The sequence below is a fragment of the Canis lupus genome, chromosome 4 (assembly GCF_048164855.1).
Source record: "Canis lupus baileyi chromosome 4, mCanLup2.hap1, whole genome shotgun sequence".
NCBI classification, from domain to species: Eukaryota; Metazoa; Chordata; class Mammalia; order Carnivora; family Canidae; genus Canis; species Canis lupus.
The window spans coordinates 1,304,569-1,324,643 of NC_132841.1; the positions used below are offsets into that span (position 1 = coordinate 1,304,569).

At 38.6% G+C, this 20,075-nt stretch overlaps 1 protein-coding gene and 1 pseudogene across 6 annotated transcripts in view; one reads left to right on the top strand and one right to left on the bottom strand.

The window, feature by feature from the left end:
- The first annotated feature begins 8,671 nt into the window (after positions 1 to 8,671).
- Positions 8,672 to 20,075, top strand: part of LOC140631716 (zinc finger protein 33B-like) — a 41,681-nt gene continuing 30,277 nt past the window's right edge. Inside the window, exons 1-3 of one of the 6 annotated variants that reach the window (XM_072822930.1) lie at positions 8,672 to 8,772; positions 9,847 to 9,981; positions 11,804 to 11,994. In XM_072822930.1, the coding sequence (XP_072679031.1) occupies positions 11,944 to 11,994 (51 nt within the window). In that variant the 5' untranslated portion in view covers positions 8,672 to 8,772; positions 9,847 to 9,981; positions 11,804 to 11,943. Of the gene's footprint in view, positions 8,773 to 9,119; positions 9,333 to 9,846; positions 9,982 to 11,803; positions 11,995 to 20,075 lie in introns of those variants that run through there. The other 5 variants (XM_072822931.1, XM_072822933.1, XM_072822935.1 and 2 more) reach the window with 5 other exon arrangements.
- LOC140631714 (PRELI domain containing protein 3B pseudogene) lies at positions 15,811 to 16,497 on the bottom strand (annotated as a pseudogene).

Below are 20,075 nucleotides of genomic sequence, written 5' to 3' on the forward strand. Positions count from 1 at the left end.
GATTTACAAATATAGAAAGGCAGAAGACTGAACAGAACCCCAAGGTGTTGAATCAGAATTGGAGGTATTGGTAGGAATTGATCGTTTTTTAAAATATATATACATAGATGTATTTATAGGTGTGTGTGCATACTTATGTGTATAGACACATGCACGTGTATATGCAAATATACATGGGTATGTATACAAATGTACACACAAATGCATGTGTGTCTGTGGTATATGAATGTCCTCCATACCTGTATTTCCTAGCTCTTCATACTGAGATTGCTTAGAAGCAAATCCATCCCAGTAGCAATGAGCACTGGCTTCCAGAGTTTGGTTTCTAGATACTGTCTTCCACTTAAAGGAAGCAGAACTCCTTTGTAAATGCCTGATTCCAGACCTGTGCCTGGAAAAGCATATGAGCCTAGAATATCTTCCTGTGAGAGAAGGCAAGGAATGTCTCAAGGAATAATGGGCTTTCAATGTACCTTTGCTATGTACATAAAGTACATAAAAGCCATCTTGGAGACGCTCTTATTGGCCAAATCTGGAACAATCTGAGTGTAAAATTAATACAATGGAATATAACCTGTGGTATAAAATAGAAAGCCATGAATCCATATTGATATTGAAATAAGTAAGTGGGGAGAAGGAAAATATCCTTCTCTAGTAAGTGTATGAGGAATAGTGGAAATATAAAGCCAGTATTTGGTAACCATCATATGAATGATTGATTCAGGTGAGATTATTAATAGATACTAAGATTGGTGAGTGGATGAGGAACAGATTATTGGCATAATATCAGAATATAGCTCCATGAATGATTACCAATTTCCATGGGGATAATGGTGATATTATGACAGAGAAACCTGGCAGACACCAAAATGACAAAATGATCAAGGCTAATGTCACCATGGCCAGCACTGTGTGGCCCCTGACCTGATACACTGATCCATCTTTTCTGTAGTCACTACCAAGAAAGCATGACCTAAGTCTGATAATGAAGAAACATATCCCTTGATGGGATCCAGGACCAGAAGGGGAAGACTTTCTTGGGACAGTATTTGAGATTGGAATGGGATTTGTGGATTTGACAGTAGTGTTCTGTCAAGGTCTATTTTCTGACTTGCTAATTGGATTGGTGGTTCTGTAAGAAAGTGTACTTGTTCAAGGAGAATACCTAGTGGAGTACTTAGGAATTGTGGTGTATTACATCTGCAGCTCTCTCATATACTCAGGAAAAGAACAATGATAATAAGGCAGTTGAGCAGACAGATATGAAACAAATGCAGTGAACTGTTAATAGTTGGTGAATCTAGGTATGGGGGATATGGGGATTTTTTTTTTCACTGTTGTTGCAACTTTCCTGAAGTTTGAAGTTATTTCAAAATAAATCATTAGTTTCTTTGAACCCAATTTGTACATTGGTAGTCTTCCTTGCTATAACCATTTCTGTTACTTCAGTGTATAGCCTTTAACATCTTCCTTTTCCCATATATTTAAAACCCACATATATGTACATAAAAAGAATATATAATAAGAGTGCCATCTTTATGACTGTTTTTGATATGCAAATGTTAAATAACATTCTATAAACATTCATGAAGTCTGATATTGTGAATGTTGAAGTAATACAATTTATGAATTATTATTAATTGTCTGGAATAACAAAATGTAAAACTGACTCCCAGATGAAACATGAATAGTGCCTCTGGTTGCCATGTGGTAATGATACTTTAACTAGTAAACCTAAATGAGTTCTATAATTGTTGGTATCCTGTGACTGAACCCCACTCTTACACAGTGCATAGGAGGTTTTATGGGTGTTTTGATGATTTAGGCTTCTTTTAAATTACAAATTGAAATTGAAAATATTTCTTAAAATCTTTAGAAGTCATCTAAATGAAGGAAATTTAAAAACCATTATTAGGTGAACAATGCATCAAATCTGCAGATGCTATCCATTAACAGATGTTATATTAAGATATTAATTAATTACAATGGGAAAGATATTAACTTTACAGCAGAGGACCCTGGTGGACATAAGTTTAACAGAGTGGTTAACATGTCTCGTAATAAGACATAGCAAAATGATGAACGATGCTCTGAGAAGCACACATCTCTTATGTGGTATTCTTGTCCCAAACATGCATCATCCCAATCATGAGAAAACATCAGACAAACACATATTGGGGGACATTCTGCAAAATAACTGACCAGTATTCATCAAAGTGTTAAGGTTGTGAAAGATCAGGAAAGGCTGAGGAGCTATCCCTCCAGTCAATTATGCTTCCTGCCCAGGCTGTTAGCCACGTCCTGCAGCTCCAGCTAGTCCTCCCTTCTGAATCACAGTCATAGTCATTGATGGCTTCTGAGAATGGTGACATCCTGCAGGTTTTGCACACTTATTGGGAGATGAATAAAAATTCTCATCACATAAATGTAAGATAAGCTTGTTTTTTTGGGGGGGGGTTCTATCTCTGCTCTTTAGCGACAGAGAGAGAGAAAGAGAGAGAACAAGCTCAGGTAAGAGAGTGTTGTCTTCCAGGTAGAATTCCTGTTCATTATGTCGGGACCTGAGTACCTGAGAAAAATTCACTTGGCATGGGAGCTTTATCCAGGGTGCCAGATCTGACTCTCTAAGAATTCATAGTTCCCTAGAAACCCAGACTATATTTTATATAAACTCAAATACCACTGAGAACCCAGTAAGGTGGGACAGTGCAGGCATGTCCCAGAAACTTCAATTATGGTATGTTCTAAGGGCTCTGAAGAGATAGCAAGAGATCACAGAAAGATAATGTTCATGTAACAAGATCTAGTCCCATATTGTTCCCAGCTTGGAAGTGCTAAGTGAGCTGACAACTGGAAAGAGTACAGCAGTGCTATAGTCTATAATACATGGGGATTTTTTTTTTTTTAAAGCTGGGTTTCTGAAAATTGGTCACTGTTGCCTCTAATATTGTTGGTCAGTTCTTCCTGGGTCCTGGGCGGTTCAGTTCCCTAATACATTTTATCATCTCCTCAGCTTCCTGTCTGGGCAGCTCTCTCTTTTCCATACTTGGCCCTGCAAACTTTAGCTGCTCTGGTAAATGCTATGTAGTGATGCCCTTTTATCTGTGAAGAAGGTAATTTCATCTGTATCAAGAACTTAACAAATTAGGCACAGGCTCATTTTATATGCCTTGTAATCTTTTCTGATGATCTAATGAATCATTGTGGTCTCAATCTTTAATACCATTCTGATAAAAACTTTGGAGTAGAATTTTGATGTTAACATGACACATAGAAAGTGAATCCCCCACCATTCTGCAAATTGTAACTTAGAGGAAGATACTTTGTATGAGATATATGAAATGTTGAGAAAATAAAAAATATATTAAGATACAATCCTCATAGATTAATGCCTTTGAAGAATGTATCCATCCTTTGCATTTTTTCCTATTGTGGTAGGCAGAAGAGTGTTTTATGCAGATGTACACATCCTAATCTCTAGAATCTGAAATATGTTACTTTACCTGGCAAAAGAGACTTTGCAGATATGTTTAAGCTAAGTATCTTGAGATTGGGAGACTATCTTGAATTATCTGAGGGGGCCTTATATAATCACAAGGATCCTTATAAGGGAAAGAAAAAGGCAGGAGAATCAGAGTCAGAGAGATGGGACAATGTAGGCAGAGGTAGTGATGTGGGACAAACCAAGGACAGCCCCTAAGGGAAACTGGTAAAGGCAAAGAAGTGGATTCTCCCTCCTGTTGAACATCCAGGAGAAATGCAACCCTGCTGACAACTTGATTGTAGCCAAGTGAAATCCATTTGGGATGAGCACTGGGTGTTATTCTGTATGTTGGTAAATTGAACACCAATAAAAATATAAATTTATTATAAAAAAAAAGAAATCCATTTGGGACTTCTAATAATGTAACATAATAAATTTGTGTTGTTTTAAACCACTGTAGTAATCTGTTATGGCAGCAAAAGGAAATTAAAACACCTATAAAAAAGAAGTTAATTTTGAAATATGTGGAGTATGATTTGCTTTATTTTTCATTTCTTTAAGATAAGCAGGTACATTTTTATTGAGATATAATTGACATATGACATAAGTTTAAGGTGTATAACACATTGATTTGATACATTTATACATTGTGATGTGATTACCACCATAGATTTAGCTAATACCTCTCGCATCACATAATTATTATTCCTTTTTTGTAGTGGAAACAATTAAGATACAGTCTCTTAGCAACTTGGAAGTTTATTACACAGGATTGTTGTCTGAAGTCACCATAGTGTGCGTTAGATCTCCAGGACTTAAATATCTAGTAGTTGCTAAGTTTGTACCCTTAAACAACATCTCTCCTGTTCCCTAAAACCCTCAGTAACCATCAGTAAAGCCCTCAGTAACCATCATTCCCTAATCTGTTTTTGTGAGATCAGCTTTTTTAGATTCCATATATCAATGATATCATATAGTATTTGTCTTTCCCTTTCTTACTTACTTCACTCTTATAATGCCTTCAGGGTCCATTCATGTTGCAAATGGACAAGATTTCTTACTAAATCATGGCTGAATAATACTCTGTTGTGTGTGTGTGCGTGTACATATAGCACACCTGCTTTATCCATTCATCTGTTGATGGACACTTAGGTTGTTTCCCTATCTTGCGTGTTGTGACTAATAATGCAATAAGCATGGGAGTACATATATCTCTTCAGTGTCCTGTTTCATTTTCTTTGGGTATATACTCACTAATGGAATTGCTGGGTCATATGAGATTTGTTTTTCTAAATTTATAAAGACCCTCCATACTGTTATTTATAGTAGATATGCTGATATACATTCCAGTGTACAAGGGTTCCCTTTACTCTGCATTCTTGCCAGAGCATGTTATTTCTTGTGTTTTTGTTATTAGCCATCCTAACTGGGATGAGGTAGTCTCTCATTTGGATTTCATTTGCATATCACTGATGATGAGTGATGTTGAGCATCTTTTTATGTACTTGGCCATGTAGATAATTACTTTGGAAAAATGCCTATTTAGCACCTCTGCTCATTTTTAGTTTTTAAGAAAGCTTTCATTCATTCATTCATTTATGTCAGAAAGAGAGAATGGGGTGGAGAGACAGAGGGAGAGAGAGAATCTCAAGCAGACTCCTTACTGAGCTTGGAGCCCAACATAGGGCTGGATCTCCTGACCCTAAGATTATGACCCTGAGATTATGAGCTGAGGTGAAATCAGAAGTCTGATGCTCAACCGACTGAGCTGCCCAGGCGGCTCACTTCTGCCTATTTTTAAATGAGATTTTCATTGTTTTTGAGTTATAAGAGTTCCTTATATATTTTTCTGATATATAGTTTGCAAATATTTTTCACCTATTTTGCTTTTCCATCTTTTTAAAGTTTCTTTTGCTGTGTAGCAAAACACCTTTTTAGTTTAATATACTCCCACTTGCTGATTGTTTTTCTTTGTTGCTGGGCTTTTGGTGCCATGTCCACACAATCGTTACCAAGACCATTGTCAAGGAGCTTCTTCCCTATGTTTTCTTCTAGGAGTTTTATGGTATCAGGTCTTAATGTTTAAGTCTTCAACCCAGTTTGAGTTAATTTTGATTGGTATAAGACCGAGGCCCACTTTCATATTTCTGCCTGTAGCTATTTTCCCAGTACCATTTATTGAAAAGACTATCTTTTCCACATTGAGCATTTTTGTATTCTTTGTCAAATATTAGTTCACTATAAATGCATGAGTCTAGTTTTGGACTCTTAATTCTGTTCCATTAGTCTATCTGGCTACTTTTATGTCAATACCATACCATTTTAATTACTACAGCTTTGTGGTATAGTGTGAAATCAGGAAGTGTGATGCCTGCAGCTTGGTTCATTCTCATGATTGGTTTGACTATTCACGGTCTTTATGGTTCCATATACATTTTATTTTATTTCTTATTTTGTGAAAAATGCCATTAAAATTTTGATAGGATTGCATTGAATATATAAGTGGCTTTGGACAGTATTTAAAATTAAGGTGTAATTGACATGAAACACTGTGTAAGATTAGGTTTACAACATAATGATTTAGCACATATATATATTGTAAAATGATTATCATAATAAGCATAGTTAACATCCATTATCACAAAACGTTACAGGTTTTTTTCTTATGATGAGAAATTTTAAGATCTATCTTCACACCTTTCAAAATACAATCCAGGATTGTTAACTATAGTTACAATACCAAACATTATATCCCCTGGCCTTTATTTCTCTTGTAACTGGTAATTTGTACTTTTTCATCTCCTTTGGTTACACTCACTCCCCATACCCTGGCTCTGGCAACCCCCAATCTGTACTATGATTTTGGTGGTGGTTGTTTTTTTAAAGATTCCACATGTGAGGTCATACAATATTTGTCTTTCACTGTGTGACTTATCTCATTTGCCATAATGCCCGCAAGGTGTCAGGTGTAACCCTATTGCAGATGGCAGGTTTTCCCTTTTTGTGGCTGAATCATATTCCCGTGTGTGTGTATGTGTGTGTGTGTGTTTATATTTTCTTTACCATTCATCTGTCCTAGGTGAGACCTCTCCAGGTTGTTATCCCAGCCAAGGCAAAAGACACTGGGACAGGTTTGGTGGCTGTTTTCGTTCTGCAGCTCTTACTGTGCTGCAGAAAATTAAGGCCATTCCACCTCAAGTTTAGTGTTAGCACAAGTACAGCCATCTCAGGCCCCTGTGAACAAGAGCTGAACTTTACCCTACTTCAGTTACAGGAAAAACCACAGAACGCCCTTGACAGAATGTCCCATGTTGGAATGAAAACAGAGCTTAAGACAGAACACCCTTGACAGAAAGTCCCGTACTGAAATGAAAACAGAGCTTAAGAAATTCCTCCACCCCTTCTGGAAATCCCCTAGACCAGCCCATAAAAACCCAGCTGTAACCCACCTCGGGGTCCAAGTCCCTGCTCTGCTGTGATGGGTATACTTGGACCCAAACTCGAGCTTGCTAATAAACCCTTGTGTGCTTTGCATCAGTGTCGGCTCCTTGGTGGTTTCTTGGATTTGCAATCTTGAGCCCAACACTTACTAGGTCTGCCTGCCTATTAGTAGGTACACAGGTAGAGGAGACACATTCTGGGTCTCTTGGCATATAGTGTTGGGTTCCACAACTCCCACCAACACATTTTTGTTTATGGATGGATGTCTAAGTAGTAGAGAAAAAGGAGGAACCAACATCTTACGCCGCCATCATGCTGATGTCACTCTCTGGCACATTTTTTTTAAAGTAATCTCTACACCCAGTATGGGGCTCAGACTCATGACCCTCTTATTCAGAATTGCATGCTCTATTAGCTGAACCAGCCTAGCACCTCTCTCTGGTATATATTTTTTTAAATGTGATGTCTTAAATATTCTTGTGTAAACCAAATTCTTAAAGTATTTTGTAACCAACCCCCATGTAAGTTAGTATACTTCTGCATAACCACTTTTTTTTTTTTTTAAGTAGGCTTCACACCCAGTGTGGAGCCCAACATGGGTCCTTAATTCATGACCCTGAGATCAAGACATGAACTGAGATCAAGAGTAGGGCACTTAACCTATTGAGCTGTAGGGGACTGCTGGCTGTTTTGTCCTCCAAACTACAGGAAGTTTGGAGGACAGTGTTAGAGGAGGAGCAAGTTCCTTCTTCCTGTTTGCAGGATGCTCTCTGTAACATTACTCCGGCAAGGGCCCTTCACTGTGGCCACTAGTAGTACATGACAGCTTATTTCTTTTTAAGTATTTTAAAAATTGAGATATAATTCACATTAAATTCATTCCTTTAAGAGAAAATTCAGTGGTTTAGAGTATATTCACAGCGTTGTGCAACCATCACTGGTATCTAACCCCAGCAGTTCTCTAACTCTGTGGTTTCTACCAGCTCTCCCACATGTAGCCCTATTGATCCCTCTCTGACTACAGGGGTGGGACCCCCCCCCCCAGGCCTTATCCCCGCCATGCCCTTAAGTCAGGCCTGCGGTAACTGGACAACACCCCCCCCCCCCAGGTCTGAGTGCTTTTGTAGAGAACACATTAAGGTACGTAAAAAAAATCAAAGAGGAAACAAGCATATACAAAAGTTTATTGAGATGCTTAGTGGAATGTTGTCAAAGAATGTGGACTCATTCTATGAAAGGGTGGCTCTCCATTTAGTCAAATAACTTTCATGTCACATGGGAAGGAATATGCTTATGTAAATGAATAAAGATCTATCTTTTTCCGACTGGGTCAATTTTCTGATTTATCTACAATGTTCGTTTATTGCTTTCATGATTTTTGAACTAGCTTTCTTGAGTCCGGCCTCACCCCTTGGCTTTTCATTTTCTCACAGAATCCCTGATGGTGTCAGATACTTTTTTTTTTAATGTTCTTTTATTTCATTGATGGAATCTATTTCCCAGTATTTGAGAGTGGACTTAGCAGGCAGGTTCTGCACACAGAACTCAGCTTGCGGGGAGTCGGTGGCGGGCCCCGAACTCTCCCCGCTGGGTGAGGCCCGGGACCCAGCTCTCGGCCAACCCCGCCCCGCCGGCGTCAGCCAGGAGGGGTAGCGGGGTCCTAGCGCCGACGGCCCAGCCTTCCCCGCTCTGCGCATGCCCGGTTCCTCCTTCTGCCTTTGTTTGCTTCCGTCCCCCCCCCCCCCCCGCCCCGCCGTTTTCCTCGGGTCTCGCGTGAGAGGTTTCTCTTGGGCCGCGGAGTCTCTGCGCTTTTCTAGGGCCGGTGCCTTGCGACGAGGGAGCGACAGGTGAGCCCGGGACGGTCGGACGAGTGCCCGCGAGCGCGCCGCGCTACCTGGGGGCCGCAGGTCCGGGGTAGGCGGTCGGTGCCCGAGGGCGTGGAGCAGGTCCGCGGACTCCCCCGACGGCCCGATAGGGACACCTCCACCAGGACTAGGGCTCAGGGGCCTCAGGTCACCACCCTACGCCGAGCGTGCAGCGCGCTTCCTGAGGCCGCGGCAGGAGCGCTTGTGCGCGTGCGCGGCGGGGTCCGCACCTCGTGCGCAGGCGACGGCGCTGCGGGGAGGGGGAGTGCGCGTGCGCGTGCGCGTGCGCGGCGGGGTCCGGGGCTCGGGGCTCGGGGCTCGGGGCTCGGGGCTCGGGGCACACCTGTCCGGGCTGTTCTCAGTCGCCGTGCGCTCGGCGAGACCCAATTCCCTCGGCTCTCCCTCTACCCTTCCTGGAGTCCGAGCTGCTCACCAGGCGTGCCCATCACTGCATCTTGCCGTGCGCTTGCCCTCGCATTCAGGATCTTCAAGAATTCTGTTGTCTCATTTAAAAGAAAAAAAAAAAATTCCCCCTCTTGAAGGTTAGTGACTTGTTCAGAATCACAGCACGTTAGCGGCGAAGAGGAAAAGTCGTGTCCTGGACTCACGAGAGAGAACTGCCTGCTTTTCCGTGCAAGGAAAAACAAATTAAAAAGATACTTTTGAGAAATGGCAACCAAGATATAGAAATTGAAACCCAGACCTTTCCTTCAAGCACTGCTTTTCACAGCTTTCTGTGAAATCCCTAACCAGAAGCTCAGGAAACCTGATAAACAAGATCAGTCGGGAGTAGCTTTACAACAGTTTTGGTGAAGAGTTAACGTTTCTTCACTGGGTATATATTTTGTTTAAACTAGTTTTTTTATTTAAAGATTTTTCCTGAGCTTCACGGGAAGTTTAAACTGTTAAATACTCAGGGAGCAAGCATATGCGTTTACCCAGCGAAAAATGTTTATGCCCAAGAGCATGGGAGTCATGTTAGGTGATCCTTGAACACCTGCCGCCCCTTCTGAAGGTCCGGGGTACTGACATTCGTCCCCTCTCGGATATGTGCAGTTTTATAGGGCACAAGGATTTAAGGAGCCCCCAGTCAGGCCAGGTCTTCCATGACCCCGTTCCTCTTCTTATAACCCAGCATATCTTCAGAGCTGCCTGCGTTTTTCAAGACAGCAGAAAATGAACAAATTCCAGGTAAGTTGTTCATTCCTCACTTTATTTCACGGTGGACTTTGTGAGATTTGTACGAGTCCATATGTTAAGATGGAAAATTAGTAATAGATAAAGATCTAACTTTACAGAAAATATGAAGTAACAGTTGAGTAGGAGGGCCAGGTTGTCTTGTATATAATACTGATCATTCTATCTCTGAGTTTCTAAGTTGGTCCAGAGATACATCTCTGATGTTTCTGATAATCCTGGGAAAAGGAAGACACTGTATTTTGGATATAGACTGTTTTTGTTTAAGACACAAAGACTTCTTGGAAGATGACTTTTAACATAGGGACACGTAGTGGATAATCTTCCAGTGACAGCCTAATGAATGAATGCCTAAAACTGTTCCTGATGGTGAGTAATAGAGTCCGAGAGCTAGTTCAGGTAGTTAATTTTATAATGCTCTTGTTTGATCCTAGTACAAAACCTGATACATTTAGAGGAATGAATGGCCTGCATGCCTGTTACAAAAACTCTCCTTAACGACTTTAGCCAGGTTGTGTATATGAGTTGCACAGCAGATGGTTCAGAGTTAGGTTCTCTGGTAAATGTGTCTGAGCTTTCCAGTCAGATTCATCCCACAGAGTTTTGTCTTCTTTCCCCTCTACTTTTTGACATCTCTCTGGCTAAAGGTCGCCAGTGTTTCAGTTGGAATTACTTTCCTTGGAGAACTGCTCCATTATTGACTATGCACCCAGCAAGTTGTCTTTGTCCTCTTCTGATACAACTCTTTTGAGGCTCCTTCTTGGAGTCTTCCTCATTGTGCCCTGTTGTTTCAGTTTCAGTTCTTTGTCTACTAGCTTTATCATTTTATCTCTACATGAACATTGAAAAACAAAACAATATTGTTAAACAATACTGTTCATTGTTTTGAGGACTTCTAAAAATATATCAGTTACCTTAATGTATATAATATAGCCATTTTTTTCTCCTAGTTCACCAATAATTTGAGATCTATCCATATGTAGCTTATCCCTTTTAAAGCTCTGTTTTTCCCACTGTATGGGTGCACTGTATTCTAAATACTATATTTTATTGGTGGACATTTTGGTAATTTCCACTTTGCATTAATGTAAACGCTGCTGTGAGTATCGTTGTTCTCTCTGCGTACATTCAAGTGTATCTCCAGACTCTGGGTCAGTGCTTCTCAAAGTTAGATTCTTTAGCCAAATATGGCAGCGTCACCTCAAAACTCATCCGAAAAGCAGATTTTTATGCGCCCTTCCAAAACTACTAGAAGAGAAATTTGGGGGGCAAGGCCCAGCAATCCGTGTTTTTAATGAGGTGCCCATAGGATCCTGATACACATTAAGTTTAAGAATAACTGCTCTTAAAAAGAAAAAAAAAAGAATAACTGTTCTAGAGTCCAGTGATTAATATTTTTGAGGTATGGCATACGAAGATTTCTAATTTTTCTAGGTAAACTTACTCATTAGAAGACTACTTTTCTCTCTTCTCCCTAGATATAAAAATTATTTTTACACTAAAGACTGAAAAACTTCACTGTTTAATTTCCATTTTTCTGATTATTGAGTTTGTGCAACTTTCATGAATTTTTGGCTTTTTAGGTTGTTTACTGAGTTTTGTAAGAATTCCCTGTGTATTTTAAATGGTAATCTTTTGTTTGAAATTGTTGTTAATTATCTTCTCTTCATATGTTTTGTCTTTTAATATAATAATATCTTTCCTGAAAGTTTTATATTGTAATGCAACCCTTTTGTGTCTTGTATTTTTTATTCTTGTTTTCCTGATCCCAGGAGCCTAATTTTGAAATTTTTCTATATTTTGTCTTTTTTTCTAGTAAGACTTTTCTGTAATATCTAATACCTTAATCCGGAATTTTTTAAATATAATGTGATGAAAGGATCTGATTTTATCTTTTTCCATCTATAAAAAATAAGGAGCACAATGAAAGGACTAACACAACACATGTGAGTTGGAATGCCTGCCATGTCTCTTCTCCATTATGCATGCTGCTGGCTTTGGACTGAGGTAGATTTTGTTATGTTCACAGAGTATCCTTTGAGTCTTATTTTATTGAAAATTAGAGTTTAATTTTTCCAAATGCTTTCTTAAATTTTATGGGAATGGTGATATAATTTTTCTTTTTAGGTCTCTTGAATTAACATTTCCACATTTCTTAGTAACTAATCTTTGTGTTCTAAAACACGCCCCACTTGGTCAAAAGTGGTATTCTTTTAATGATCATCATAATTCTGTTTCAGTATTTTTTCCATAAACTTTACTACAGTATTCTTAATCATTTAAAAAATACTAAATTTGGGGATCCCTGGGTGGTGCAGTGGTTTAGCGCCTGCCTTTGGCCCAGGGCACGATCCTGGAGACCCGGGATCGAGTCCCACGTCGGGCTCCCGGTACATGGAGCCTGTTTCTCCCTCTGCCTGTGTCTCTGCCTCTCTCTCTCTCTCTCTCTGTGTGATTATCATAAATAAATTAAAAAATTTAAAAAAATACTAAATTTGATTTCACTCATATGTGGGATTTAAGAAACAAAACAGATCAGTATATGGGAGTGGCATTTGGGGAGAGGGAACAAGCCATAAGAGACTCTTGAAGACAGAGAACAGAGGGTTGATAGAGGGAGGCAGGAGAGGAATGGGCTAGATGGGTGATAGGTATTAAGGAGGGCACTTAGGTATTGATGAGCACTGGGTATTGTATATAAGTGATGAATCACTGAACTCTACTCTTGAAACCAATATTGCACTGTAGGTTAACTAGAATTTAAATAAAAATTTGAAAAAAAAATTAAAATGTTTAATTTGTTCCATTTTGTTCCTAATAGTTTTTCTATTTTGGGGTGAATAATTTTTGACATAATATTTTATTCTTCATGGAACCAACTTTTGGTTTTATTGATATTCACTGTATTGTTTTTCCTTTTTTTTTTTTTTTAATATTCATTTGAGAGAGAGTGCACATGCTTACATACGTGTGAGCACAGGGAGGGAGGCAAAGGAAGAGAATCTCAAGCAGACTCCATGCTGAGGGTGGAGCCTGATGTGGGACTCAGTCTCACAACCTTGAGATCGTGACCTGAGCTGAAATGCTTAACCAGTTGTGGTACCCAGGTTCCCGTTTACTATTATTTTTATTAGCTTCTGCTTTTACCTTTATTCCTTCCTTCAGCTATCTATGGTTATAGGCTGTGTTTTGTAACTTTTTTTTTGGAGATGAATTTACTGTATAAAGCTTTTTATTATGTCCATGTAAGGATATAATTTCTCTCTATTACTACTTTAGGTGCAAAATCTATCAATATGTAGTGCTTTTTTTTCTACACAGGTTTCAGTTTCCTTTCTGATGCCTTCTTCAATTGCTAAAGTAAAATGTATTTTATTTTTTAATAAATCCTATTTTTGTATGTATAGCAAGTGTATTAAAAAATCTATAAATCTTAAGTCTAGAGTTCAGTGAATTATTACATATCCAGCGCCCATGTCAAAACAAACACTGGCAGCACTTCTAAAGCCTCCCTCGTGCTCCTCTCACAATCCCTACCTGTTACCTCGCTGGTGATTCATTTGTGTATAATCTGTGGCTTCGTGGAGTTGAGTAGTGAAATAATGGAGAGAGGTCATCTGGCCCTCAAGGCCTAAAAATTTGCTGTCTGGCTCTTTACAAGGAAAATTTTCCAGATCCTTAGGTTAGTTTATTAAATTTGTTAATGTTGGTGTCATTTGTGTCCTATTTAAAATTAATTTTCCTTCTCTAAGGCCATGTATATAATCTCTCATGTTATTTTTAAAATGTGTATTGTTTTGGCTTTCTTTCACATTTATGCTTGTTTAAATGGACTTGATACTTACTTTTGTTGTTTAGAAATCTTTTTATCATTAGGGCATCACACCTTTTTCAGAGCAAGTATAATTTACAGAAATTATAGAAGGCAACTTTTTATCAAATGTCAATGTTTAGCAATGTTTTGTTTAGCTGAAATATTATTTCAGTTCTAAAAACCATTTCTAGTTGCAAAAAATAATCAAAAACCTTATTGGAGGGTGCCTGGTTGGTGCCTGACTTGGTTTGGGCTCAGGTCATGGTCTCCGGCTTGTAAGGTGGAGCCCGCATTGGGCTCGGCCCTCAGGGCAGTTTGCTTGCAATTTCCTCTCCCTCTTGTGTGCACTCTCTTCTTGAAATAAATAAGTAAATCTTACATACTCTGTATGTAACATACATACATACTCCTTGTGTAAAATTACAAGTATCAAGGGTATTATTTACTGGTTGACAATTGCCTTCTACAAAATATGAAACAAAATACATTTATTGGATTGTTCTTCAGGTGCAGCTGCCCCTTGGCATCCAAAATAAGGATTTCCCAAAAATAAAAGCTCCAAAGCAGTTCATGTAGTGCTTAATTTAGATCAGTGCTTTTTTTCTCATTATCACTTTTTCTCTTTCCCCCCACCCCCCTGCAGTTGCGCTATTTTATTAAAAACACTGAGTACCTCAGATTTATGCTTCAGAAAGACATCATTTGAGTAATTTCAATGACATACAGCTTTTCATGTAAAAAAAAGATGTTTTGTGGTCACAATTACTTCAAAAAATAATTATATTCAAATAAGCTGACATGTTGTGCTTTAGCAATTGTAGAGCCATTGATAAGTTAGGCAAATGTGAAATGCTAAAATATGTGAACAGCTGTTCTAAGTTTGGAGTGCTATAAAATTCCAGGTTGACTTTATATCTTCAGGGAATGTCATAAGCCCATGTTATAGCATACAAAGTCATAAAGTAGAAATCCAAGGAAAGTAGTACCTTTTCTAAGTTACAAAAGTGTAGCAAATTAATACAGTACTCTTTAATACACTAAAATCCCTTTTTGTTGTTGGAGTCATGTATTACTTTAATGATAATTTTCACTCCAAAAATGTCATCTAACTAACAAAGAAAACACTGTGGTTTTTGATAGTGGTTTATAGATGTACAGATTAATGTCTTTTAAAAGTATATACTTTTCTTTTTTTTAAAGATTTTTTTTTTTTTTTTTTTTGAGAGAGAGGATGAGTGAGTGCTCACACAAGCAGGGGGCCAGACAGAGGGAGAAGGAGAAGCAGACTTTCTGCTGAGCAGGGACTCTGCCTCAAAGAAGCTCAATCCCAGGACCCTGAGATCATGACCCGAGCCAAAGGCAGATGCTGAACTGACTGAGTCACCCAGGCGCCCTCATAATTTCTCTTTTAAAGAGCATTCCCTCATGCAGGCTGTTGGTGTTTATCCTAGCAGGCTAATTGTGTGTATTTGAGTGGCTCTGCTTTGTTTTGGGGTCAGTCCAAAGCCAGGTAGAGTTCTAATGCATGAAAATCTTTAAAATTCTACCTTAAAGGAGATTTAATATACTAATACAATTTTCCAGGTATTTTTCAGAAATTGTTAAATTTTCACATAAGGGATCCCTGGGTGGCGCAGCGGTTTGGCGCCTGCCTTTGGCCCAAGGAGCGATCCTGGAGACCCAGGATCGAATCCCATGTCGGGCTCCCGGTGCATGGAGCCTGCTTCTCCCTCTGCCTGTGTCTCTGCCTCTCTCTCTCTCTCTGTGTGACTACCATAAATAAATAAAAATTTAAAAAAAAAATTTCACATAAATACTAGACTCATCACAAATTTAGGTGGTCGTTTCAGACAGTACTACCTTCGGATGATCCTTTTTATTTAGAAACCCTTCACCTCTTTGTTTTGATCAAAAGTCATATAGCTTCGCTTAGGTTATTAAAAAAAATTCTACCTAAAACATATTTTTGTGTTTTAAATAACAAATATACTGCCAGCTTGAGAGTTGGGGAGTGGGTGTTGTATACCAACTTTCATCATTATGTCTCTTACAAACCTGCTGCCACCATTGGTATCCTCATGCTCCCTCTTGCCAAAGCTGCCAAGTCGTCAGTCTTAGCATTTAATTTATGTATCACCCATTCCATTGCTTCTAGGCTTTTATTGACATTTGAAGTTATCGTACTTGCCCTCAGTCCATCAAGGTAACTCCTTTTACAGTGATTATGGCTTCTTGAGTCAGAATTTTTTTCTGGGTCCTGAAGGTATCGTATATGTACAAACTACTGAAGCCATATTTGTAAATGAAATATTGTAGATTTAAGTTGTATCATTTTCTCTGCAGGATCAATTACAGAATGTCTTGCATATGTTTTAGTTCTTGCTGTACTGGTATGAGATTTCAAATGGAAGGCAGTCTCCACTCTGTTCTGAGAAGTCTTTAGTTGTGCTGCTTCCCAGAGTGGTCTGTATGTCTGTCCAGTACGTCAACTCCAACATTGAGTATTTCTGCATTGCAGCTGATGTAATAGTTTCTGATGGACAAAGATGCAGTCTGAAGTCCAGATCTTCATGGTGCTGACCACCTGCACAATGTTCCTGCTGTTCACTTTTTTCCTTTTTAAAAAAGGTTTATTTATTTGAGAGAGAGCTCGAGCTCTAGTGAGCACAGGGAGAGGCAGAGGGAGAAAGACTTTAGCATACTCCTCACTGAGCTCAGAGCCTGATGCAGGGCTTGATCTCACAATGAGATCATGACCTGAGCTAAACTCAAGAGTTGGATGCTCAACTGACTGTGCCACCTTGGTACCTCCTGATGTTCACTTTTATATGAAGTAGATAGGTTACTTTTTCCCCATACTGTTTATCTAAGAACCATTTTTGAAAAATGACTTTCCCCACTGTTTTGCAGTGTGATATATGTTGTAATAATGTATACACCTATGTCTGGGTTCTTTATGGAGTCAGTTCTGTTCCAGTACTTTGTCTCTTCTTAGGCCAGTGTCACATTTGATAAGTATATTTAGTAGTGTACATCTTTCCGCATTTTTTCAGTCTTCAACAGGATTTTGGCTCTCCTTGGCCCTTTGCATTCCCATACAAATATTGTTAGTATTCACAAAATAATGTGCTGGAACTTTACTTGGAGTTGAATTGAATTTATAAATAGATGTGGAGAAAGTTGCTCATTTTTTGATACTGAATCTACTATCTGTGAACATGGTATGTTTTCTACATTTATATAAGTCTTTAGTAATTTTAAGTTTTCTGTGGAGTTCTTGCATACCTATTTATTGTTAGAGTTATTGCTATGTATTTAGTGGTTTTTTTCTGTGTATCTTTAATTATTCTTTCTAATTGCTGACCTGCTAGTTATATATTGCTATTGAACCCAACGATTTTTCTATATTAATTTACTACATCTAATAATTTATCTCTACTTTATTTTGATTTGTTACATATACATATATATAATCTGGGAATAGTGATGCTCTTATTTACTTTTCTCAATTTTTAAAGATTTTTTAAGTTTGAAGGTGGGAGAGCGTGGCAGGGAGGGGCAAAGAGGGAGAGAGAGGGAGGGAGGAACTCTAAGCATGCTCTGCACTTAGCACAGAGCCTAACATAGAGCTCCATCTTATAACCCTGAGATCACCACCTGAGCTGAAACCAAGAGTCAGACACTGAGCTGACTGTGCCACCAGGGTACCCCTTTTTTTCAATTTTAACCTTTTTTTTATTACCTTGTTAGGTCCCCCAATGTATAATATTAAGTAGAAGCAAGAATAACTTTCCTTGTCTTGATTCTGTTCTCAAAGGGAAAGTCTTCCTTTCTATATGTGCTTGTTGCTGTATTATTTCGCATTTCTTATTTTTTTCTTACTATTTATTTGAGAGAAAGAGAGGACATGTAGACATGAGCGGGAGGGGCAGAAGGAGAAAGAGAATCTCAAGCAGATTCCCTGCTGAGTACAGAGCCCGACCAGGGACCAGATCCCACAACATCAAGATCACAACCTGAGCTGAAACCCAAGAGTCAGCTGCCATCCAGGCACTCCTTATTTCACATTTCTTATCACCTCAAAGATGTCCCATTCTGTTCCTTTTTATATAAAGTTTTTCTTGTTCTCATGAGTGCCTATTAAATTTTATTAGTTTTGGACACCTATTGAAATCATCATATGATTTGTCTCCTATTTTCTTAGTTGATGAATTAAATTAATTTTTAAATATAAAACTAACTAGATATTCCTGAAAGAAATTTAGCTGGGCCATGGTATGCTTTCTCTGTGTTTCTGGTTTTCGTTTGGTAATACTTTTGTTTTAGGTTTTTATATTTGTGTCCATGAGAAAGATCGACTAGTAAGGGTTTTTTTTGGTGGGGCGGGGGGGTGGCAGAAGGATATGTTCTTATTAGGATTTAGTATTTAGTATCAAGGATATGTTGAATTTATAACATAATTCTTGAGTATTTCCTCTTGCTTTCTCTATAAGATTTTGTTTTATTTTGTTGCTACTTCTTAGGTATGATTCATATTTGAGGCCAGCTGTGCCTGGAGTTTTCTTCATGGGAAGATTTCTTTCTTTCTGTCTCGTTAAGGAAGTTCTGTGCCTAGCCTGGGAGTTGAACTCACAAGATTGAGATTGAGAGTCACATGTTCCATTGACCAAGCTGTCCAGGCACCCGTGGGGATATTTTAAATTATAGGTTCAATTTCCTTAATAGACATGCAGCATTAGATTGTCTATCTGTCTGTCTTTGGTGGGCTCCACATCCAGCATGGAGTCTAATGCAGGCTTGAACTCATGACCCTGAGATTGAGACTTGAGCCAAGATCAAGAGACAGACACTCAACTGACTGAGCCACCCAGGTGCCCCTAGATTTTCTTTTTGTGAAAAATAAGTTTTGGGGCACCTGGATGGCTCAGCCAGCTGAGCATCTGCCTTTGGCTCAGGTCGTGATCCTGGGGTCCTGGGATCGAGTCCTGCATCAGGCTCCCCACAGGGAGCCTGCTTCTCCTTCTGCCTGTGTCTCTGCCCCATCTCTGTGTCTCTCATGAATAAATAAAATCTTTCCAAAAAAAGTTTTGACATGTAGTTTTTTTCTTTGAAAGTGACCTTTTTCCTCAAGTTTTCAAATTTATTGGTCCATAATTTCTTCACTATATTTCCATAGACCACAGGACCTGTATAGGGATGTTCTTTCTTTGTGCCAGGTACTGGTGAATGAGCCTTTCTTCTTTATCACTTGATTAGTTTTGCCAAAGAACTGTCAAGGCACAGACTTGGTTTTGTCCTCTGTCTTCCTACCGTATGTAGGTATTGTAATTCATTGTTCATATGTTAGCTATAACTTGCTCTTTTTCTTTAAAAAAAAAAAAAAAAAAAAAAAACAGATACTTACTGATTTTTTTTAACTGTTTTCTGGTATATACTACTAAGGATTCATTTTTTTTTCTAAGCATAATTTTGTAACTGTGTCTCACAGGTTTTGGTATGTCATATTTTTTGCTAATTCACCTAAAAATATTCTCTAATCTAGAGGTGCCTGGGTGGCTCAGTCTGTCTTTTAATCATGAAAACATCTGAAACTGTCTTTTTCCATGGTAGATCTTCAAGACCTTCAATTGATTATTCAATCCTATTTCTGGTTATTGGTCTTTACACTTTTCTACCCTTTTCTGAAGCCATTTTGGTAATTCCTTAAGGTTTCTACCCAAAACATCTGTTTCTTTAGGGATTTCATGTGATATTCTCTTCAGAAAAACAAAATATATTTCATGGATATGTGAGTGTATCTCCTATATTTCCATAGGTAGGTGACTCTGTATCTTCAAGTATCCTCATATTTATAGTTGTATTTTCTTTAAATGTTGCTTTTCTGGCATTTGGTGCTAAAAAAGATAAATGATTTCTTAAAGAGTCATCTTTGGTCATTTCATTCTTTTAGGCTTCAGTGTCACCTTATCTGCTGTGAATTAAGCCAAACCATCTTTTATTTTGCTTATATATTTTTTAAAGATTTTTTTTATTTATTCATTTGAGAGAGAGAGAGAAAGCATGAGTGGGGGAAGGAGCAGAGGGAGAGGGAAAAGCATACCTCCCACTGAGCAGGGAGCCTAACATGGGGCTGATCTCAGGACCCTGAGATCATGACCCAAGTAGAAGGCAGACACTTAACCGACTGAGCCACCCAGGCACCCCTATTTTGCATATATATATATTTTTTGTTTGTTTTTGTTTTTGCAGTGTATTTGATATTTGCCCATTATTT